This window comes from Mixophyes fleayi, chromosome 9, assembly GCF_038048845.1.
Source record: "Mixophyes fleayi isolate aMixFle1 chromosome 9, aMixFle1.hap1, whole genome shotgun sequence".
Lineage (NCBI taxonomy): Eukaryota > Metazoa > Chordata > Amphibia > Anura > Limnodynastidae > Mixophyes > Mixophyes fleayi.
In genome coordinates this window covers 92,691,531-92,717,093 of record NC_134410.1, presented here as the reverse complement: position 1 = coordinate 92,717,093, position 25,563 = coordinate 92,691,531, and the positions used below count along the sequence as shown (strand labels likewise).

Sequence of the window (25,563 nt, the reverse complement as noted above, 5' to 3'; positions counted from 1 at the left end):
CTTTTGACATGTGTTTTCAAAGGCTTTTGAAAAATCACCTATGGGTGTGAGGAGTTATGGAGATTCTATCTCACCCAACAAGATACATCCTTGCTACAAGGAGTGGAGTCTACTTTTTGAAATCAATTTGTAAAGCAAGGTGATCTCATTGTTCAATGTAATCTTAATTTTGTTATTATTTATAGAATCCAAGTCCTAAAGCTGCAGTTTTCCAAATATTTAACCCTAAACCCAACATAGTCCAAGCACTAATGAAACTACAAATGTTTATCATTCCCTACATGGGAGAACAAAACTATAGATCCTTCACTGATTGCATCCATTGGGCAGTACAAAATTGTGACTTTTTTGAAAAAAGATCTCCCAGAATTTAAAAAGATAATAACAGAAGATAATAAATAATAAATAACAATTATGATAGTTGCATAAGGTCTGATTTCCGTCATTTAAGAAAATAAATGAGTTGATATTGAGAGATTACAGTAATGAATGTCTGAGACAGATGTCAATGTTAAGTTTTATATTCAGTTGTCACCCTTAAAATGGATGTGACTCTAATGTTTTAATATAATGGTTGAGGATATCCTTAAATATAATCAGCCGCATGCATGACCATAGATATGTTCAACAGGCTGTAATGAAAATAAAAGCTATGGCTCACATGGAAGTACACTGTGTTAAGGGCTCATTCACAGCAATAACATTCTAGAGCACTCTGTCTTTAAAACCAAGAATGGATAGGTGCATATGATAATTACTGACACAACAAAAAATATGTGTGCTATATGTTTTGTGTATCGTTCATTCTAATCTTGCAGGTACTTCTGTTACAGATCCCTTTGTGTTCACACTTCTTCAATGGGCTTTGTCTATATTATAGTTACACATAATAGGCATTTGAAAAGTCATTGGCCATAGTAACTTCATATAAAAAGTTTCTAATCTTTTCCCCTCCAGAAAAGTAGCCTGTTCAGGATGATTGATCATAAGCAAACCATGTGTCATTATATGAATCAATAATTCATATTGCTAGGGGAATTTCCGGTATGTCTAAAATATGCTCACATAGTAGTAAATTCACCACAAGAAAATCAAAGTTCCAAATTGAGGTGTGAAAAAGTCCTAAGGTTACTGTTAGTGTTAATTGATAATGGGTAAAATGACTCTTCTGGGTCTATTCCTCAATGTTCAAAGGAATTGGGGGCTTGAGTTATCTTACAAACTCCTTATAGTTTATAAAAGGTGACAGATATTTCAACATACCAAATTTACCTTGGCTATTAACATAATAGGGCCTGATTCATAATGACGATTTTGAGCATATTGTTCACAAAATCACTATGCCATGCTCAGAATCAGGACATAAGCCAGTAAGTGCAGTTTTGTCCACCACATCTTAAAATGCAAAGGACCCTTACTACTGCCTACATTTTTGGGAAGTGAACAGGGTAGGCAATTGACATTCAACGGTAGTCAATGTACAGTATGGGTGTGCCAAATGCAAGCGCTCGCAGCCACGTCCGGAGCAAGCTCTAGGCATTGCAAAGTTACTTCTGCCGTATCTCTTGCTCCAGTTACAGGTCCTTATCACTAGTGGTGACAATACATATGCATGCTATAAAGTTTTTGCAACCAAGAGCAAAAAAAAAAAATTTTTTTTTTCTCTCTTTTTTTTTTTATGATTAATGCCTTTAAGCCTGATTGATTTAGGAATTTAAGCAATAATTTTCTTGCTTAAGTCTCCTGGACAAAACCATGTTAAGATGAAGGGGTGAAAACTAGTTTTCTATTTTGCACATAAGTTAAATACTGTCTGTTTTTTCCTGTGGTATACAAATACTCGATAGCTTGTTTATACACTGAAACTTAAAGTTGATATGTGTGTGCTACATGAAAAAACAGACAGTATTTAACTTTAAGAAATGTCTTGCCTAAGTTCCTTAATTAATCAGGCCCTTTATTAATAACTAGTGGCATTGATTCCATTTATTTATTTTCTGTGCATTCTTTTGCAAATTTATAATCCACACAGTCTATGGACATATCTTGCAGTGTTTTGTGTAGTAGAGCACAGCAGACCTACACCCGAATTTAACAGAGCACATATCTTAAGATACATCCCTTGATAAATTCGGAAATGTGCAGAGATTATTTGCATATGTTTTAAAACAAATGTGTGTTGCACTCAGTGGGCCTGAGTCATTAAGGAGAGTAAGTAAATTTTCTCCTGGACAAACCATGTTACAATGCAAGGGGTGCAAAGTAGTTTATTATTTTGCACATAAGGAAAATACTGGCTGCTTTTTCAAGTAGTACACAAATATGTGATAGATTTATTTTTACACTGAAATTTAAAGTTGTCCTACTCCAACTATAAATCTGCCATTATATTTTAAATTTATCTCCCCCTCCAATGCAACATGGTTTTGCCAAGGTGCAAAGTTACTTCTTTTTTTTTTGGTTTACTTTCCTCAATGAATCAGGCCCAGTATACGTGCATTGATGAATCAAACCCAAAAAGTATAAGCAAAATAAGTATCTATTTCTACAACCATGAATTCTGGTGCATCATTTAAAGCATAGGCTAAAATCACATACCCTGAGTTACTATATTTCTTCTTTTATGTGTGCCAAAGATGATTAATGTTAAGATGAAGGGGTGAAAACTAGTTTTCTATTTTGCACATAAGTTAAATACTGTCTGTTTTTTCCTGTGGTATACAAATACTCGATAGCTTGTTTATACACTGAAAGTTAAAGTTGATATGTGTGTGCTACATGAAAAAACAGACAGTATTTAACTTTAAGAAATGTCTTGCCTAAGTTCCTTAATTAATCAGGCCCTTTATTAATAACTAGTGGCATTGATTCCATTTATTTATTTTCTGTGCATTCTTTTGCAAATTTATAATCCACACAGTCTATGGACATATCTTGCAGTGTTTTGTGTAGTAGAGCACAGCAGACCTACACCCGAATTCAACAGAGCACATATCTTAAGATACATCCCTTGATAAATTCGGAAATGTGCAGAGATTATTTGCATATGTTTTAAAACAAATGTGTGTTGCACTCAGTGGGCCTGAGTCATTAAGGAGAGTAAGTAAATTTTCTCCTGGACAAACCATGTTACAATGCAAGGGGTGCAAAGTAGTTTATTATTTTGCACATAAGGAAAATACTGGCTGCTTTTTCAAGTAGTACACAAATATGTGATAGATTTATTTTTACACTGAAATTTAAAGTTGTCCTACTCCAACTATAAATCTGCCATTATATTTTAAATTTATCTCCCCCTCCAATGCAACATGGTTTTGCCAAGGTGCAAAGTTACTTCTTTTTTTTTTGGTTTACTTTCCTCAATGAATCAGGCCCAGTATACGTGCATTGATGAATCAAACCCAAAAAGTATAAGCAAAATAAGTATCTATTTCTACAACCATGAATTCTGGTGCATCATTTAAAGCATAGGCTAAAATCACATACCCTGAGTTACTATATTTCTTCTTTTATGTGTGCCAAAGATGATTAATGTTATATAATTTTTGATAAGGTGTAATAGCTGAAAAGCCACTACAAAAAGTAATTAAACAAGATTATATGGAGCACAGTGATGCAAAATTATGTTGCATAACAAAAAATGTAAGCAATCCATAATTTTTAATTAGAAGTTCATTGGTTGCTTTGATCACTACGGAGAGTTTATACAAGATTTTGGATTGCTATTATTTATAATTCTCTCTAAATTAGTCAAAATCAGGATATATGTAAAGCTTTTAAGTTTTGTAATATGGAAATCCTATCATATAGAAGATGTATGCAGTAAAATAATAATTGTGGATTCAATTGCAAGATATACTGTTATCTTTAACATGAATGGTTAAACAGTTTTGATGAATAATACAAGGCATATGACTTATTGACACTTGAGAATTGCCAAGTGTTGGCTTATCTTGTGTTGTCTCACGCAAAGAATTGTATGAACAATCTCAGATAGGTCAGAAGGGACGAACATGCTATATACATAATACCAGTGGTCAAAGTGGGGGTGTAAATGGTGGTATGCCATACCACCACTTCTACTACTGCTTTAATTGCAAAACTATCAAATTTCATTCACTTGCATTTTCATAACATTTCACATATAGTCACTTCTAAATTTCCATACCACCACTTCTAAATTTCCACTTCAACCATGGCATATTACCATAACATTAATTCATAAAAAGATAAAAGATAAAACAGAATTAATTTTCAATGAAAAACGCATGATTGTTCTGAGTGCTGTGTCCTTATGTACAAACTTAAAAGGACAATATAGTGATTAAAAAAAAATAGTGTTCTGTATTTTTAAATATGTTCTACACTTCTGTGATGCCATATTTAGTTAGGGGCTGATGCAAAGTTGGCTGCAATTGCTCCCCAAATCTCAGATGCAATTTGTGTTCATTAATAAAAGCTGTGTTTGTGTCCATATGCAAAACAGCAATTATCTTAAGATGCATGCTGGTCGGCAACAGTAACAAATGCACCTGGTTTACACCAAGTATATGTTACATACACTTACGTCTCGCTTGCATCCATGTTTTTATCCATTTGTTATATTTGTAACAAACGCATTTGCTATTAGGCATCAATAAACCTGCTAAACCCCTCTAGTACAGCAGAAACAACTCCCCATCTCATAAGTGAAAAAAAAAGTTTTATTTTATCACACACAAAAGCATAATATATGCTCAAGCAATGAAATATCACCAGTCAATGTAAGCGAAGCATTCCCTAACAGACATTCACAAGCAGAATACTAATGCTGGGGCCATCATCATCTGCTATTTGCACCTCTCTCTGACCAACCGCAAATAATATGGCTTTCTCAGGTTCATATGCTTCTTTGTCCCGGTCTCCATGTGTTTGTAATTGAGCAAATATGCCTTGACTGCACTTGGCCTATGTAAGAACTCCCTTGACCCGTGTCATCCTTCCTATCCAGGTGCAAGCAGGGATAAGTTGCAGATTTGCACAAATCTGCATGGGCACCTATGTATGCTATTAGTTTTATGGGCATGCATAGAGTGATTTCATGCATGATACACTATGCAAACTGGCATAGTATTTACTCTGCACAAGCCCCTTAGTGCTCAATAATTAATGTATAAAATTTAAAGTCTACCTTTGAACAACGGGGGGGGGGGGGGGGGTTGGACAATTAATTGCTATATGGAGAAAAGCTACAACAAAAATAATGAAACTGTAAGAATGTCAGACATGCAATAAGTGCTGCAACCTATCTCATTGCTAGCTCTTGGAAGAGCCCAATCCCTCCTAAACTTGCTACCCTTAGGAGAAAGGTACGTGTCAGTCTAATTTCATAAAACTTGGAGCCCATGGACTCAATTCAGTAGTATTTCATTACCTTTGCTATGATACATTGCCCATTGCATTTAGATTCCATTTTGGGCTCTATATTTCAATATTGTTTCCCCATTGCCCGAGAGGTTCTTTCTACACCTTACAACCTTTAATCCTTCTTGCTTCTCCTTCACTTCTTTTGTTCCCCTCTCACCCTCTCCCCTTGTTTAAAACAAATATTTAGACATCTGATGCTTACTTTGTCCTAGTTTGCTGCAAATGTAGAAAATTTGTATATAATTCTATATTTGGTTAGCTGTATTATACAATATTTTGTATTTTTCTTTTTTTCTACTCTTTTTATAACATTGTATACCTAGGGTGTGCAAATGTTAGTTCTTCACTATGTTTAATATATGTTTGCTTTTCCAGATGTTTTTAATAAAATGTTATTAAAAAAATGTAAACATGTAGATTTTTTTTTTTGTTAAAAAGTTTATCCACACAAAATAGATAATAATTATGTCTTACTAATTATGCTAAAATATAAATATGAATTAGACACAATTGCAAAGATTAAGAACTGAAGGATGAATTAAGCACAAGGGAAATTAAAAGCAGAGGTAGTGATCATAGCTAAAGTACACATCTCTAAAGGTTAAAATTCTATCAGGGTATGGGGGTATACCCATTGGTGTGCCACTGGGGCGGGCAAATCTGCCTCTAGGATCCAGGACATTGTGGGATAAGAATACTATAATTTCATTGCTTTTCGTTGGCGTTGTGTGCCCCTCTGTTCTTTCTCCTGACCCTTACTCTGTGTTGTCTTTTCTGTATATACCTTTCCCCTGCATTCTTCCTGGGTTTTGTGCCTGTTTTTGTTTGTTACTTGCCCCTTTTCACTTCCCCTTGCCCGTTTTAATGCCCTTCCCCTTTTATTTTTGATCCTGCCCCCCCATTTTCCCTTTTGTATTCCCTGTTTTCCCAACGCCTGTGAAAATGGCACAAAAATGACTGTGCCTGAACCCCGGGGCAATGGCTGCCACTCTCCCTCCAGGAGGGTGAGCGCCCATGTTCTCAGACCCCCAACGCAGTCTGAGATGGAAGAGTGCCCATCCACTCAGAACTTGCGTCTTGTTGGAAGTGATGGACCTCACTTCTGGTTCGGTGCCATTCATGCCAGAGCAGCCCCAAGCAATGCACAGGTTCGGGTTGCACCATCAGTACTTAGATCCTGCCGGGCCGGAGGTCCGTGCTGGACATAAGACCGATTCTAGGATCTGTAACCCATAAACGGCTGGGGGGTATATCATTTCCCCCAAGCACCACTGTTAGGTGGTGGAGGTGCTCTGGAATGTAATTTTGTGTTGCCTATGCATCTTTTATAGACCCATTCCCTTGAATGTGTAATTTAATGTTTTTCAATGGTAGTATCTATTGCATCTTCCTAATATTTTCTTTTCGTTCATGATTCTGTTGCAGTTTGGAGTGGAGTGTCTCCTCAGCAAATTCTCTCTATTCTCAGAGTTGACACGGTGCATGCGGTCATATTAGGTATATAGGCTTTAGGGGCATACTTATCTCTGGGTCTAGCAGTTATTGGATTATAATTTCACATATAACAGCCTGTGTTGATTGTGGGAAATGCCACCCCGGGCTTCTCCTTGTTCACTTATTAGGCATACGTGGGATTCTCTTGCATGTGCATATGTATTACCTTATTCTTTTAGACTGAGCTGATGTATTTAAGAAGGGACAGGGCTGTAGAGATTGGGGTTCCCCACGTTATGGTCTATAGACTGCAAGACAGCAGAGTAATGGGGAAATAGTACTGAAGATATAAATAGAGTGGTCCAACTCTAGCCCACCCCGTGATGGTTTATTTGTACAGTGTCATGAATAGTTTTTACAGGGGCAGCTTATGCCTAAACCACTTTGTGTGTATATTATGTAATGTTACCCTTCTAATATATATGCTACATGGCCTTCTGCTATGTTTTAGGCTGCAATTCCCATCCTTGTCCTTGGGATGGTTTCATTTCTGCTCTACCCCATATGCTTGTAGCATTTCCTCTGTATCCAGAATGGGCCTGTATCTGTATCCAGAATGGGCCTCTGACTAGTGATTGGCATAGGCTCAGGGCACTGCCAATGCGGCTCCAGCTGAGTCCTGGTATCCGTCTTGGTAGCATTTTTTACAGACAGCTTTCACATACAGGAAACTAACGGACAGAGACACCATAATGGCCTCAGGCAAGGGATATGCTGGCGATGGCATCTCTGCAGCTCAGGGTCTGCCATGGATGCTCCAGCTCCAAGGTAGTTCTGATCTGGTCGGGTGAGCATAATGTATTGCTTGTCCATGCTGTCTGGCATGCTTCGCTGCTTGTTGCGATTTAGTGAGCTCCAGCTAGCTGGTTGGGGTTTAGCTTTAGCAGTTGATCGCCATGGATGTCGGGCGTGCGATAGTGGGACTGGGTCAGATGACTTCTGACAAGGGCATCCATCGGTGTGTGATCAGCTCTACAGCAGTTGTTACCTGGGCTTGTTCACTTTTCCTGTGGGGGCTCTGTGCTGGTATCCTGATGCGCAGCCGGTTGTTACTGGGTGAGCAGAGTCTCCGTTCTGTAGCTTGTTAGTTCAATTTGGGGGCTCATGAATCCATGGCGGTAATTACATTTTTAAACATGATCCATGAAAACATAATTTCAATATAGTAATCTATAAGTACATCATATACAGTCCTAATGTGGGCTTTCAGTCATGGCAAGTATGCATTAAGGTGATGTTTCAGATCTATTTTTATATTGGGGACTATTTCTCTTCACCTCATGCTGTTGGTTATTCATACAGATGCTGTCTGACAAACTTCACTATCTAGCCTTAGTGACCTCCCAGTCGGAATTTGAAGGAAAGGAACTGGGGGATGCCATATTTCATGTGGATTGCTCTAGTCCTTATAACATTCCCTCCCTGCGCCATTGGGCTTGTGTACTTTTATCCATAGCCTGGTTCAAAAGGTAAAACTTTTATCTCTGGGACACCATTACTCGCAGTGGTGCACACAGGGGGGATTTCTGGGTCTCCGGAAACCCCTCCCCTCCGCTAACAAAGTGCTCCTACATACGGCACTGTACTATACAGCAGCCGCGGCGCTGTCAAAGAAGCGTCCACGGTGGTGCTCTATTGTATACAGCACCGCCGCGGACGCTTCTTTGACAGCGCGGCGGCTGCTGTATAGTACAGTGCTGCCAAAACTCTCGCAGGTTTTTTTTTGTTTTTTTTTTTCAGTGGGGTGGAAACCCTCTCTAACTCTAAATATACGCATGATGCCGGGGCCATTGATTTTGTATATATGTTTCCTGCACATGGATGACACTTGATCACAAATGAGTGCACAGCCTTTAACTGGTAGACATATGTATGTGTCAAAATAACTATACACTCATACGCTCTGCCTTTTCTTATTTTGTAATTCACCCACCTTTTAATTTGAATACTTTTATTGGCATGTACTCACAGTTGCGTTTATAGTCCTTTAGTTAGGCCTAAAGTAGATTCATAATTCTGTTATAGGGTTCTATATTACTGAACCATGGAGAGTCTCTTTTGGTGGTAGTACTTTCTTCCTTATTAAGTTTTCTCAACATGCTCCTAGGAGAGTGCCCATATAACAACACAATTGATTTTGTATTTGACAGGTTAGTCTATCTACAGGTCAAATTTCTGATCTAAACTCCTCCGACACGGTGGGGTTTCTCCTTCCAATGTGCTCTATTTTGGTTGCATGTAGGCAGTGGAGGCAGTCATGCTTGGTCTTAAGTTGATGGCGATTGGTGAGTGTCAACTGGGGCCTGGCAGGTTAGTTCCAAATGGATTACTGATATTGTACTGCAGATCTTTTCCTTCTTAGGTGGCAGATGACGTGGGGTGCCTGGGTTGCATGACAGGCAGGTAATTTTTGGTGTGCTAGCCTGTGCATTGTGCGATCCATTAATGAGAAAAGTGCATCTTTCCCCCTGGTAACTAGCTTGCTGCATTGGCTGCTTTGTGTACCTGTAATTTTGATTTTAGCTTCTGGGCCAGGAGTAGACTTCTATGCTAGGTTTCACAGACTGGTGGGTGTGGCAATTTTTCTTATACCGCGGCCTTGCTGCTGGATGCTTGTGTGCCCGGTGCTCCCTCATCGGGGAGGAGTATTTAGCCCACAGTGATGAGGGACCTGCAAAGGGCGCTTGCAGGTGTGGAGCATGATGTGTTTAACTGTTCAATGTTTAGCACTACTTTAGTACTTTTGTTTCGATGCCTACCGGCCGAGCGAATTCATGACCTTGTTCCGTTGCTGATGGGGATCTAATGTGTGTAAAGTGTAGGTTTTAGGAACCAGTTTGAGGAACTAGCCATGGCTGCAAAAACACTGTGCGGTCAGCGTCCAATGCTTAGTGGTCACACATTACGTTGGTGGGGCATTCTGAACCCATTTCCTTTGAAGAGACGGCTATAGTTTTGGTGCAAGTACTGTCCTTACTGGTCTGCTTGTGTTTGCACTCATTTCAGTCCAGAGGGGGTGTGGGTTCTGGATTGCCCAGGATAACTGATCCCCATTGAAGGTGAAGGATGATATGTGCGCCCGGGTGAAAATGTTACCCATGTTGTTTGATATTTAAAAGGGTAATCGATCCACATTAGGATATCTGTTTTGGGCCTTGCCGCACTGCCTCCTGTTTTCTCTTCTACCATAGAGTTTTTTTATTCCAAAATAAACTTGTTTGTTTTGCCACAATTATATCTGGTGTCAATTATTTTAAGTCAAATGTTAAGAGGGTAACAGAAATTACGTAAGATAAGAACATGTAAGATAAGAACATTAAGCATTTTAAGCTAAAACAAAGGGGTAAAATTGGACCATAAATTATGCCAACATGAGTCATTTCATTAGAGAGACAGTTATCTGATATATCCACTTAGGTTTTGATTGAATTACCTACACTTAAAAACAGGACTTGTGTAAAAAGTGATACATCATTTCACTAGCCAATTAGAGGTATATTGAGTTTAAAAAGTAAGGGGAAATACTAAATGTTGCCTGTCGAAATGCATTATGTTAGCATGCCCGTGGTTGTGTCCCGTTAAAACTATGTATTGAACATTTTCGCCGAACTGAAAATTGTATAGCAACAATAGCAGTAAAGTGCATTGACTCTTGACTAGAATGCATGAGGTATTTTTAAGCACACACATGTCCAAGTGGCTTTAACAACACACATATGATTTTATCCCTCAAAATTACATTTTCAAGTAATCAGACACTAGCATCACCTACTGTATAGCAGAGAAAATTATTAATCTCAAAAGTTCACAGACTGCATAAACTATGATATGATATAATTTGTAGTTTAAGTGTACATGTTTTCCATTAAATGAAATGTCACTCTAGGTTTTACAGTACTTGCTGTTAGTATTTATTTTCCTTATTTCTGTTTCCTTAACATTATTATCACTATCATTATTACGCATCTCAATTCTTAAGTTGTTATAATAAGCAAGATATATCTTACACTACAGAATGGCCTAATAGAAATTTGGTTCACTTTCATCCCATTTTCTGCTTTTTCAAGTTACTGCAAAATATTGTTTTAAAAGTATCTGCATTGGGATCGTTGGTAGATTAATATTAAACCTTTTATATGTCAAATGGAAAAAGCATTGTATCCAAACATAATAGTTTACATGAAAACTGTACAACACAATGAAAAGCTAGCCTGATTTATTAATAGGAAATTACATTATCAAAAATGTAATTATGAAGTATAGAAATATTTTAAATATGTTACAGTTATTGAAAGGTTAACTTTTTGGTAGATATTAAATGGAAAAAAAACCTGCAATTGTTATTACATTAAACAGAAGTCAATAGCATAAACAATAAAAAAATGACAGGAATCTCTCCTAAATATTGTTATTTTTTAAGATCTCTGCATTTCTTTATATTTATAGTATAGTGACACACCTTCCTTGCCTTGCCTATGGTTTTCATGAATAAAAATGTTTAATGTGGGTCTGCTTTTAATCACCTCTGACCATTAAAATTGTGATCTGGACCCTTCTAGTATTTAATAAGTTTAATGAATATTGCTGCAAGTTTTATTTCAGATTTTTTAAGATTTGACTAGGGTTGGAGCATTGCTTTCTTATTATTCGTCCTTTTTTAATGCAATTTTGTGTTTCTAGGATAGAGATCTGTAGCCAAGAACATCACCAGAATGTTAACAGCAGCACAGGATATTTGAAGACACGAGTGTGCTGATCTTGTGGGAGACAATGACATGTTCACTGGATGACTGGAGGCCCATAGATAGTGGAAAGAGCAGGGTCTTTCCACAGAACAGAATAATGCCAAGTTGAAAGAATTTCCAAAACTTGTCCTTTTTTCCCAGCAGAAGCTACAAGGGATTAACAAAAAAAACACTAAAAATTTTCAGTGAGCCTAGGTGGTATATTTATTAATATAAATACTAATAAAATAAAATACTAATTATAACTAGAATGGGCAGCATGATGGCTAAGTGGTTAGCACTTCTGCCTCACAGCAGTGGGGTCATGAGTTTGATTCCCGATCATGGCCTTATCTGGGTGGAGTTTGTATGTTCTCTCTGTGTTTGTGTGGGTTTCCTTCGGGCGCTACAGTTTCCTCCCACACTCCAAAAAACATACTAGTAGGTTAACTGGCTGCTATCAAATTGACATTACACTCTTTCTCTGTCTGTGTGTGTGTGTGTGTATGTTAGGGAAGTTAGACTGTAAACTCCAATGGGGCAGGGACTGATGTGAATGAGTTCTCTGTACAACACTGCGGAATTAGTGGGGCTATATAAATAACTGATAATGAATGGTTGCTATAGGCAACATCTCCACTTTTTCAAACCCGCAGATCTTACATATTATTTTAACACTGTTGCTTATTGTGTTATAAATTGTCATCCAAATTTTAATGAGCGGTATAATTTAATTTAATTTTAAATATAGGTATTATATAATTACTACAATGCCTCTGACATCCACAAAATGATACAGCGGCCCATTTGGACCGAATATGGACTGAGAAGAGATTTTGAAAGATGCAAAGCATGACGAAGCCTATTCACCATGTACAGTGGTGGTACTGTCACTATAGCTATCTCAGGATGCCAACAGCAGAGGCTCTCCAATGGAAACATGTATTAAATTATTATTGTTATTAAAATTAAGCATTTTACCTGTATTTTAGAGAGTTTTTAATATTTTTTACAATTTCTATTTTTTAAAGTATTTTATTATTTTTTCTCATATTTCCAGTTCCAGTGGATAGCAGATTAAGCCCAGAATGGCCTTGCCAGCTGTAAGACTCCTCTTATTGTTGCCAACCAGTATCGCTGGCGAACTGAGTTGTCCTGGTGAAATCTTCAGGTTTAAGTAGGCGGCAGAAGATTTTGAAAGATATCTTCTGCCACAATATGAAAGATTTTCTATTGCTGCTTATTGCAGCAATAGAATATCTTTCATATTGCCCAATACTAATAATTAGACTTCATAAACTTTACTAAAAGGGGCGTTATCCCAAACTGAGGCAACTGGTGGCCACCTGAATGAGGGCATATGTGCTTTTGTGTGTATAATATGAACACATGGGGTGTCCTCAGGGCAACTTTAAGGTATGATTGACTAGCATTTTCTACCCCATCAGATAGAGCAGCAGAGCACATCACATGGTCATGTAGTACAACACAATACACAGTATAACATCATATGTATATCTTTAAAATATAATTGAAATTAAATTGAATCAAACATCTTAATTAAACATGAATTTACCGAATAACATATTATTTTACCACAAATAAATGAAGCGGAGGAGTTGTCATTCTAAACAGGCATACAGAAGCTTCACACGAATGGCAGAGGCTTTAATAGCTGAATAGGGAAAACATAAGTGACACACATAGAGCTAAATAAATATATAATTAATTAGAAAAGTTTATTTTGTGTATTTAGAGTCTGTGGATTTCTTTTAAATCAGGTCTTGGTGCAATGCATTAAATGTTAAGAGGTACCAAGATAAAGTTACTATTTCATCGTGAACGTATGTTACATAGACAACAAATAAGATATCTCTACACATCTCTCAATAAATGGTTTCCAAGAACATAACATATGTGCAGGGGGTGCAACTGCTATTGTAGCACACAGTTAACAGGGGCCAGCTATTCCTGCAAAACTCCATGTGTATATGTGAGCTGCCATTGGGTAGTATATGGGGGCCCTTACAAAATTTTCATATGGGGCCCACAAATGTCTACTCACACCCCTGATGATTTCATTTTTTAGATAATTAAGTCTTGATTACTAACTGTAATGAGTGGACAAGACCCTGTATAAAAAGCTTGGGAACCACTGGGGGAGATCATAGTTTCACTATTTTTTGTAGAAAATGCATATTTCAAGACAAGTATGAACAGTGCCATTTGATTCATACATGGTGTCAAAGAAAGGAATTGTGAAGACAAAACTAAATTGCTAGGAATGGAATATAAGTTTTAAATAGCTTGTGGAAGCTCTTCCACACAGAGGAGTTCACATAGAGTTGGAAACTTTTGTTCTTCTGCGCATGTCCACAAAGTACCAGTTACATTTGTGGCCTTATATTGACTGAGTTGCATCATGCGCTGATGACTACTTGTGATCCTTTATGATTGAAGAGGCAGGAGGCAAGGGCAAGGAGGGGTCCTCTAAGGTCATGTTGGAGAAATGTGACTTATGTAAACCGAGACTCAGATGCATACACGTCTGTAAGAAGATAAGAAAATTGAGGGTGCTTGCTCACTGGTGTAAGGTGCAAACTGATGGTGATAACCATCAGTTTAGATGCATCCGACCCAACATACCTGTGTAAGATGTGATGACCTGTTTTTGATATGCTATTTCCATCTGTGTTTTAGACGGAAATTGCGTACAACTCTACATGAGGCCCAGAATGTCTGCAAGAGTAAGAACATTATATTGTTTTACATTTTAAAAATATTAACAAAGATGTTTTATGACAAAATATTTTGTGACACATAAAGGTCCTCTCATAAACCTGTTTCCTGCTTTATATCTATGTAAAAAAACAAACATAAGCAATTCAAGGCAGAATCTTTTTTCCACATATAACAAAATAAGTCTCACATGGTAAATCAAATGGGATATGTTGGTGATAAATATGGTGCAATCTTTTTACTGCACACCTTTTACTATGATGCAAAGACCCCTACATGATTTTTTTTCTGAAAGCTTCATGAATATATTTTTAATGTCCTTACACCTGTGAAAATTATTTGATATGAAATATTCTAGAATAATATACCACTGACATTCAAGTTTCTTTTAGGCATGGCTCCTTATTGTAACTTCTTGAGACAGTGCCATGTGGAGGGATAGCCTCACAGTTTTTAATAATATTTATAAAACTTCTAGTCCTCAGTAGTTTTGGCACTGCTCATGTCCCTGAGCCAGTGGGGTTCATTTATTAAAAATGGGGCAAAGCAGGAATGAAGCAGACCTAATTCTGTATGCAAAGTGGTCCTCTTCCCTGCATGACATTTATAGAAATGTTACATTTTCCTGTGCAAAAGCTTGCCAGGCTATTACTTGTGTTATTTATGTGACTTGTGGGCATCAAACTGCCACAGAAGTTTATTTTTGATATATGCTTCAAATCCATAGACCTGAGGAGCCACAACCTTTTTAGCAATAGGCTAAATGGTGCACCAATCGTAAAACTGTTTGAGTGCACATCTACAGTTATAAATCTGTCATACCTTGCATGCGACTTTTTTGCATCAAATTTAATAAATGTCCCCCAATATGTTTATGACTTGGCACTTCGTTTGCTTGTGAACATATGTTTTATTCCATTTTCAATTATATCTAACTATGATTTTAATTCTAGAGATATTAGGGGTAGTTTAGCACATAAGCCAACATCATTACTAAGTGTTAAAATCACTATTTTGAAACTGGCATAACTGTGCATCATTGGCATATGCTTTCCTGTGCATAATAATGAATAAATGTGGTTACTTTATATTCAGAGTTCACAATACACTATACACTACATTTGTGATTGTGGCAGAGAGTTCTAACAACATGTCTAGAAACATAGATTTGTTGCGTAACAATTAGCCAGAATGTGTTGTTTTATTTCATAGCTTATGATTATTGGCACAGGGTATATGACATATACCATCTTCCTGGTATTGCTCTAATTCCAATTTAATTTATGATAAATAAAATTATTTTCTAAGATAAAATATGAATATTAGAATAATTAACATTTTGGGCTACAGTTACAAAAGGACAGCAACTTGCACAATTTAATTAGAATTTTTTTCTCATTTGATTGAATAAAACATAAAATTCCTGCTAAAATATTGTAGATAATAAATTAAAATGTGCAATTTTCAGTTTTGTAAACATCTTTCTCTATAGTTATATATCATTACTGTTTTGACAGTCTTGCTGTCCAGAACCTTTTACTATTCTATTATTTTTGTTTAGATCTGCCATTTCATTTATTTGTTTAAGAAATGTATTTGGCTCCCTTCCCCCAATAGAAACATTCCTAAATATATATTTTAGTCAAAGGTGCTCCATCAGAGCAATTAGGTGCAGCTCAAGTTAGCAATTAGAGATTTTCTGCTCTACAGAGTTGTCTGCATGCATGTATAAACTTTTCTGTGCCTTTACAGCCTTACAATATAGCAAAATCATGTTAAAACTGCATAAAGAGAGAAAACAATTACTGGCATTCTTCTTTCCTCATATAAACCTTGAACTACCTATACATACTCCATATTGGAGATGTCTCACATATAAACTGTTTATTATTACCTTACTTAACTAAGTCTCAAGAAAAGGTACAGTATCTTCATTATAACATCCAAAATGATCCACATTACCCAGCCATATTCTATTTCCAGGCAAAAGAAAGGAAAAAAGAAACAAGTAAGAAATTTGGTGAAAAAATGTGTGACAAAAAGTGCAATTCTCCTTCCCCCTCTTTATAGGCTTGAATGACTGCTTCTTTCTCTGGCCCAAACATCAAACTGTGAAGCAAGAGGGGGTGAGAGACTTAGGTGAAGCTTGTGTCCTGTGGAAGGAAGGGTGTGCACAGCTTAGGGTGAAGGTCAATGGAGATGCTTCAGTTGACATAGTACATCCAGTAAACCAAGTTAAAAAATCCAAAAGTGATGGGGAAAATGAGCCTGGACCATTTGTCGATGGTACTGACATCTGTCAGGTCTGGAATCTTAAGCTTTAACTTAGAGGAGCGTCGCCGAAGGCGGCAGTTGGCACGTCCACGTGTGGCTGTTAGGGGAACATGACGCTCCAAGGGAGTGTGGCCAAAACTGTCCCCTCTAGATGTCAGCTGTTTACGGAACTGGATCCCTGAGGTGTCATATGACAGGACGGAGTTTCGGGAATCACCAATGTTGCTTCCCATCTCAGCTGACATCAACTCGCTGCTCATGTCAAGGGTGCTGAGAAGAATGTTTCCATAAGGATCAACCTGGGATAGAGAAATGGACATTGTTGACAATCTGACAATAAAGCATGCATATCACATTCATTTCTTACTGACTGGTTTATTCAGTCCTCCTCCCTTTATCTCTTTTATATAACCTTCACCTATAGGTTAGCACAAAGTCGAAACTTAGTGATCTTAGTAACATGTATAAATATGTCTGGGACTGCTCTAATTAATTTTTCAGACCAATGCAGACCGTACAGTGGACAAGGGGTTATCAGTTGCGAATGTAAGAAAGAAGATTTCAATATCAGCAAAAGAAGGAAGTTAAGCTAATTTGTCCAACTATAGATAAGGTCCACAATGTGTTTCATTTGCTCAACTTCAGCATTTTACTAACTGATAGTCCAGCTTCTAAAAATTCCCTCTCCATTTTGTTGTAAACTCAATTGCTAGGGCAGTTTCTCATTCTTAAATGGAACTTGGGATCTGCTTACTCTTGGATCTTTTGTGGCTCTTCATTTACATCCATATGACTAGAGATGCTCACTGACCCCCGTGTTTTGGTTTTGGATCTGGATTACCGTCGTGTTTTGGTTTTGGTTTTGCCAAACCGCCCTTGTGTGTTTTGGTTTTGGTTTTGGTTTTATTTTGTTTTGTTTTGCTATTTTGTTTAAAAATCAATATTTTTGGGCATAAAATAACCAATTTTAGTGCTCCACCTGTTTATTGGATAAGTAATGTAATTGTAAAGCTAATAAATTATCAAAAAAAACAGTTAAATTCCTGGTAGGCTGTCATTAATTCTACACACAAACCAGATTGTCTTCCTCTCCATCTATGCATACTGGTAATGCAGCCATCGTCTTTGGGTGTAAATTACACCCTACACTTATAGTTAAATATGTAAAGAAATGGACAAAGGCAGTTTGGTTTCTGTCTCTTTAGGACCCCCTCCACTTGTAGAAAATACTAAAAAATTCAGCCGTTATAGACTGTACAATATAAATTAAAATGGAAAAAGGCAGTTTGGTTTCTGTCTCTATAGCACCCCCTCCACTTGTAGAAAATACAAAAAAATTCAGCCATTATAGACAGTACAATATTATTTGAAATGGACAAAGGCAGTTTGGTTTCTGTCTCTATAGGCCCTCCTCCACTTGTAGAAAATACCAAAAAATTCAGCCGTTATAGACTGTACAATATTAATTAAAATATACAAAGGCAGTTTGGTTTCTGTCTCTATAGGCCCCCCTCCACTTGTAGAAAATACCAAAAAATGGAGCCTTTATAGACTGTACAATATTAATTGAAATGGAGAAAGCCGGTTTGGTTTCTGTCTCTCTAGGCCCCCCTCCACTTGTAGAAAATACAAAAAAATTCAGCCGTTATAGACTGTACAATATTAAATGAAATGGAGAAAGCCAGTTTGGTTTCTGTCTCTCTAGGCCCCCATCCACTTGTAGAAAATACAAAAAAATTCAGCCGTTATAGACTGTACAATATTAATTGAAATGGACAAAGCCAGTTTGGGGTCAGTCTGTGTATGACACCCTACCCTTAATGAGAAATTGCCAAAACGGCAGCCTTTCAAGACAGTACGTGATATAAAAATGCCCCAAGTCCCTTTCCTCTTTGGGAGTAGATTGCACCCTAGACTTAAATAGAAAGTTTTAAAAATATGTTATCGTCATCATCTTGAGCTTCATCCTCACCCTCATCAGTGTGTACGTCATCATCACAGACTATCAATTCATCGCCGCTTCAATCCGCCATTAGAGAATAGTCAGTGCTTGGATGTCTTTGATGGTGAAGGCCTTCCTCGTGGAAGATGTAGTTCATTTTTATAAACATCATTTTCTCCACATTTTTGGGAAGTAACCTTCTACGGCGATCACTGACTAAGTTCCCGGCTGTGCTGAACACTCGGTATAGTTATGGAATAGCTTTACGGGACAAATGGTGTCGCGATAGAATTCTGTAATGCGGACACAAAACCTCAATTAACTGTGAAAAACCAGCTGCGATTATTGTGGATATTAGACGCAGATCTAACACTAACATGGCAGCCATGGCGTCTGTGATTCGCTTGGTGACTGGGTGACTGCTGTCTTATTTGCTTATACTAGCAAATGATTGTTTCACAGTTAATTGTTGAAATGTAGGGCTGCTCTTTTCTTGGCCTTCCTCTGGGCTGACGATTCACCCCCAGCAGCAGCCACAGCAGCAGCAGTGGGACTAACACTTTCTTCAGAGGAATCAATTATAGTGCAGGAGTCATCCAGCCTTAATAAGTGGGATGCAGGGCTCACTCTGAGCGCTACTGAGGATATTGATGAGGATGGTGTTGTGGGTGTATTTTGCAGCCGTTGGGATTTCGGTGACCGAAGGGTCCTAGCTGATGATGGAGTGCTTGTAATGTTTTTGGAAGAACTTTCAGCCTTTCTCAACACTTTGCCATGAACTCTCGTCAAATGGCATAACATAGACGAGGTTCCAAGATGGTTAAGGTCCCTCCCTTGACTGACTGTGGCTTGACATACACTACAAATGGCTATACAATTGTTGTCTGGATTTGGGTAGAAAAAACTCCACACATAAGAAGTGGATTTTTTGGTTTTATGGCCAGGCATGACAATGGCCTTTTTCTTGCCACGTGCCAGAACTGCTGCCACTGGTGCAGGACTTACACAAACAGCCTCATCCTCATCAACATCCTCATTAGTGCCCTCGTTGCCTACACAAATCTACCCCTCCATTCTAATTCAAAAGGGGCATCCTCAATTTGTGTATCACCGGCTATACTCGGGCTGTTCAGGCACACATCAGCAGAACTGCTGAAAGGGCCCTTTTTTATGGGTACACTAACAGAATGCTCACAATTAAACATACAACTGGTGGATGGACTCTCCACAGGGATTGTTGACATTTCTGATTCAGAGCATACATTATCTTCTAATGCCTTACTGTTTTCTTGCAGCTCGGCTTTTACGCGTAACAGTAGTTGTGCACCACTTTTAGACTCCAAATTACTTAGTCTTGCTTGGTCACGAGTGACCGTACAAGAAGAAGGCTCGGTAACATTTTTTGATCTGCCAGTAATAGAGAAAAGCGAAGGCCTCATTCTTTCTTTGCCACTGCGTGTGTAGAATGGCATGTTGCCATATTTTTTTTTATTGGCAGTTAACTTTTCCTCAGTTACACTTCTTTTTTGCTTCAACACGGTTATTTTTTTTTTGGTGTGTGTTTTTTTTCCCCTGATTTAAAAAGACTATGTACTTTTACATTGGCTTTACCAGATGACGTACTGGGAACACTATCATAAGGACTGGTGCCAGAACCTGCTTGCTGATTCTGCTCATATGTGGACTGCTTTGAATCAATTTTTATGAGCCCAAACCACTTGTAGTGCAAAAAATTGTTAACATACTGCTGATAAATATCACTTTTGACAGCAAGAAAAAGTATTGTTTTGCACTAGGGAATATGGGACACCCCAAAGCACTTGTAGTGCAAAATATTGTATTAGATAGATAGCGCTGACAAATATGACTTTTTGTGACAGACAGAAAAATTAGTAGTTCACATTGGGGAATATGGGACACCCCAAAGCACTTGTAGTGCAAAAAAATGTATTGGATACTGCTGACAAATATGACTTTTTTTGACAGGCAGAAAAATTAGTGTAAAACACTGGGGAATATGGGACACCCCAAAGCACTTGTAGTGCAAAAAATTGTATTAGATAGATATGGCTGACAAATATGACTTTTTTTGACAGCCAGAAAAATTAGTGTAAAACACTGGGGAATATGGGACACCCCAACGCACTTGTAGTGCAAAAAATTGAAAGATAAGCCTCCTCTATCCTCCTGTCTTCCTGCTCTAACAATTGCTAATAGAATATGAATTAATAATAGAATTGAATAGATTAGAAACGAAAGATTATTGCTCTGTCCCTGCTTTAATACAGCCTGTAACCTAACCCTGCTCTCTCCGTCTGTCAAATGGCGATGGATTGCTGTGGAGGCGGGTATTTATGCTTTTCAAATCTCGCGAGAAGCGAGCTAAGAAATACGAATACGTCACAACGACGTTTTGCCTCGATTTTGATACCGAACGGGCGGGAGAGGTACTCGGATAGGCGAAATTCGAGTGGGTTCGGATCTCGGGGAACCGAGCCCGCCCATCTCTAATTATGACTACAAATTAAATCATTAATTTTCAAATATTCTATTTAAGAAACTTGCTTTTTCTATCATTCACATGTTTCCATTTTCATCCCACTACTACTGTGACTGGATCAATTATAAATAACTTATGGTATCAATTTATTGAAGTGAAATAGCGCAGGGTGCATATTTATATAACTGCATAGGCACTAATTTTTTTGTATATTGTAATATAGGAAATCGTTATCTCTGAGACCAGGGTAGAAAAGTTGGTCTTTCCCGTTTTCACCTTACTAAAGGATATGCCTTATTTCTGATGCATATATCTGATACAATAGGCCTTTGTGGATGGAGGTCTTGTGTGTATTGGGATGTATTTAGTATGGAAGTGTCATTGTTTAGGATTTGTAAGGTTGCTAGTGGAAACCTCAATTTAGGCATGTGCACGAAGTCTGATAGCAAAAAGTGCTAACGAAGTTTTGTGATGAAGTGTCATGCCTGCTCTGGCCAAAGGCTCAGCAGGGGGTTCTTACGGTGTGGCCTTTTGCCAGAGTGAATTTCATAGATAAGTGTAAATTTTGTTAGCCTTGAAATGCATGTAAATTCATCTTTGTGTCAATAGAGTATATCCTGTTTCTAAAAATAGACTATTTCTGAACTGTATAAAAGATGAGCTCTGTGAGCATGTAAGTGTTCTTCTGAATTTTCTTCTGACCTGATCACACTGGTATCTTCTACCAGTGTGTGTGAGCAAATAAACCATCTTGCTTCAAAGACCTGCTTGGAAACATCTACAATATTGCTGTTTTCGTGTGATCTACAGATTAGACCCTAAAATCTAATCCGTTCTCCGGCTGACTCTGCGGTTTGGACCCAAGCTTTTTCAATACCAATGCTCTGCGTGCTACCCATGCAGCCTGGTCTATGTTATAGGCCAGGGGGGATCCATTCACAGCAACACGGATCCATAGTAAGAGGTCCGGAGTTACCAGTCCGGGTACACCAGCAACGAGGTACACTAGCAGCGTCAGTGACTCAGAAGGAACGTGGTTCTGAGTGCCATAGAAGAAGCTCAGTGGCGGCAGCATTATAAGCCCCTCCTACTGCGACAAGAGGGCGCTTTTTGGATAACGAAGGGAACGGTGGCAATGTAAGCCGAGCCGGTTCTCAGCAACAACAGACAGGGTGGCATAAGCGGTCCACCCTGTCACAACTACACAAACTCTATTGTCCGCAATAATCTTAATAATGTTTCATCTTGAGAAAAACAAACTGAATTCTACATATATTTATCTGTAAAAGAAACATTAATATGATTAATATTTGAGAACTCTTCTTGATTTAAGTCAAGCAAAGCTGAAATTGTAACTTTTGGAGCACTAAGCAAAAATCAGCTGTGAATGTCTTCCTTTTCCTATTCAGATGTGAAGCTTTTCAGGGCAGAGCCCTCTTTCCTCATGTATGTTTGATCATTTGCTTGTTTGTAAAGTCTCATATGAATGTCCTGTATAGTTTGTTGGAACTTATTTATAATTTCACTAAGTGTTTTATTTTTCTTGTAGTGTGAAATATTGAAACATTTACACTTACATATTTGACACACTGTGGGAGATTCAATTGCCGACGATGTGGCACACAGGCATCGCACTGCACACATTGCTTGCAATTATGATAGGAATCTCCTCTCATTTTTCTTCGCACCTCTGTCAAATCTTCATTGCCAGGTGTCTCGTGGATGTTACAGAGACACTATCTCGTCTAATTGAATTTCCCCTATGTCTTTAAAATGTTTGAAGTAAAAGTTAACCTTGCATTTTATATTGTTTTCTTGCCATTCCTGAGAAACATTCCATTTCCTCAATTCAGTTTACGCCTATCAAAAAGTTCCTAACCTAAAATATTTATTAATGATAACACTGGCAGCATTAGGACAAGAACATATAACATGGCTACACAAGGACAATATTGCCTGTTTCAGATATACCAATTGTATAACCTGCAGGAGTATGAGTAGGTACGGGTTTGTGGTTATCTCATCGACATAGTGGAAAACAAATTAAAATCAGTTACAAACTAACCTGTATATGCGATCATATAGTAAAGAACATGAACTGGTCATGCAGACTTATATATATTGGGATGACCACAAGAAATTACTGGGACCATGATGGATAAGTTGGTCAGGAGGTGATAGGATAAGCAAACTTGAAAAGGTGTGTTTTGTGTGAGCGTTTGATGGACAGAATGTTGGGAGAGAGTTGATTGAAGAGGGGTAGGTATTTTCAAAGATTGGGGGCAGCATGGCAGAAGTCTTGGAGGCGAGCATGCAAATGAGTAAATCAGAATTGAATTGAGGCAGAGAGGCATGATTGGGTAGGTATGTACCTCGAGACAAGGTCAGAAATGTAAAGGGGAGAACACATGTATGCATTACACTATGAAAAGTGTGTATACTATTTTAGGGTATTACTCCTAACATTTTGAATATGCATATGTAGCTATAAAATATTATATCCAATTTTCCCAGAACATTAAGTTACAGTTATGTTCATAATTACCTATTATAATGTGCTATGAATAATGTGGTTACTAAGCCTAGACAAACCATACTAAGTTATTCTATAATACAAACCCTGTTTGGATAAAGTAGATTATAAATGATGGGCCTGATTCATTAAGGAAAATTGAGTAACTTTGCACCTTGGGAAAACCAAGTTGGATTGGAGGGGGAGGTAAATTTAAAATGTGGGGACAGATTTATAGTTGGGGTAGGTCATGTCCTAGATCAACGTTAAATGTAAAAATAAAGCTATCAATTATTTGTGTGCTACATGAAAAAACAGACAGTATTTAGCTTATGTGCAAAATAATATACTTATATGTACCCCTTGCATTGTAACATGGTTTTGTCCAGGACAAAACATACTAATTTCTTTGCCCTACCTTCCTTAATAATTCAGACCCAATATGTTCTTTATATTTATATACAATCATCTTATTATATGTCCTTAATATGCCTATGAGACAGTTTACTGATTTGCATTCCAGGGTGGAACGCTCAAGGCCTGATGGTTAATTAAGCATTCCAGTGTGAAATGCGAAAATACCATATACCAAATATACTGTTGTGTTAATTGGCTTCTTAGAAAATTGTGTGTGTGTGTGTGTGTGTGTGTGTGTGTACTTGCATTCATATGCTTGTGGAGAAATTGACCTGTTTACACACCAACACTGTGGGGACAAAAATTGAGGTCCCTACAAAGCTTCTCAAGGCAAATCAATGCAGGGGACCTTGCTGATACGCTCAGCATAAAAATCTGGTAAGTCCCCGGGAGTCACATTTGTTGAAACAAAAGTGTGCGTGTGTCCAATGTGAAGGGGAGAAAGTGTGTGTGCATCCCACCACTAGAAGCCAGCATTCCATCCAAATGTATAGCAGAAGCAGGAACAGGAAGTGTCTGCATCCTGCTGGTGCTTTGTACACCAAGCGGGTAAAGACACAGTCGAATCCGTCTGCTGCTGAAGGTAAAGTGGGGACAGTGAAGCATGACAGAGCCCACCGGTAGCTCTGACTATAGCCCAGAGAGCAGTGGAGATGAGTATGCCCCTGACAATTCGGAAGATAACGGTTCAAACACCAGCAGTGATGCCCCGTTGCCCACCAGTGCAGCAGAGTGCAGGTACCCAGAGATGAGTTCTATATGCGGCCATTCTCGACCTTCTGCTAGCCGTGTTTTAAACACAGAGGGTCGGAGAGACGATGCAGTGTCTGTTCAAACGCCATCCAGAAACAGTAATTGCTCCAGGGTGTATAACAAAAAGCAGTACTGCCTGTACTGTGAGAAGCCCCTCTTAAAAATTGCCCAGCACATAGAGCTTGTTCCCCGCAATGAGACTGAAGTATCCTGGGCCTGCAATTTCCCAAGCACTCGAAAGAAAGGTGCATGCAAATAGCACATGGTGCAGGCCATGGCATTCTGGTACCGTGCAAACTTCCAAAGAGATGGATGCTGAAGGCATCAAGCACTGTGTAGCCTGCTAGGGCTTGTTTGCAATGAAATAACTGTGGAAACACATGAAGAGACGTAAGCTAAATCGAAGGGGCAACAAGCTCACACCTGGCAAGAAAAGAGTCCAGTCACTGTTGCCTTTGCTCAGCCTGTTCCACCTGACACCAGTAATGCTTTTTGGGGGCTCTTGAGGGACATGACCCAGGATGAAGTCTTACTCGCAGTCAAAAAATTATTGATGCATCATGCAGATGGGACAGCATCTGTTCAGCTGTGTTGGATCAGATGTTGGCAGGCATAAGTACATCTGTCAGAAGTTTAGAGAAATAGGCAGGCTACTGCTACAGGCCAGAAGAGCTACCCCTTTGGAGAGGATGGAAGACTTTACCGCCCCATTGAACTTTCTGCACATAGTAGATGCTGTGAAGCTGATAGTTGGCTATGACGAGGAGACAGGTACATGTAAGATGACCTTGCTGGCAATCAA

General features: G+C 38.3%; 1 protein-coding gene across 1 annotated transcript in view; it reads right to left on the bottom strand.

Moving 5' to 3' along the window:
• Positions 1–15,683: 15,683 nt before the first annotated feature.
• The window catches only part of LOC142100834 (gamma-aminobutyric acid receptor subunit beta-4-like), a 586,661-nt gene continuing 576,781 nt past the window's right edge, over positions 15,684–25,563 (bottom strand). The window contains exon 9 of the mRNA XM_075184680.1: positions 15,684–16,936. Within this exon, the coding sequence (XP_075040781.1) occupies positions 16,568–16,936 (369 nt within the window). The 3' untranslated portion in view covers positions 15,684–16,567. The remainder of the gene's footprint in view (positions 16,937–25,563) is intronic.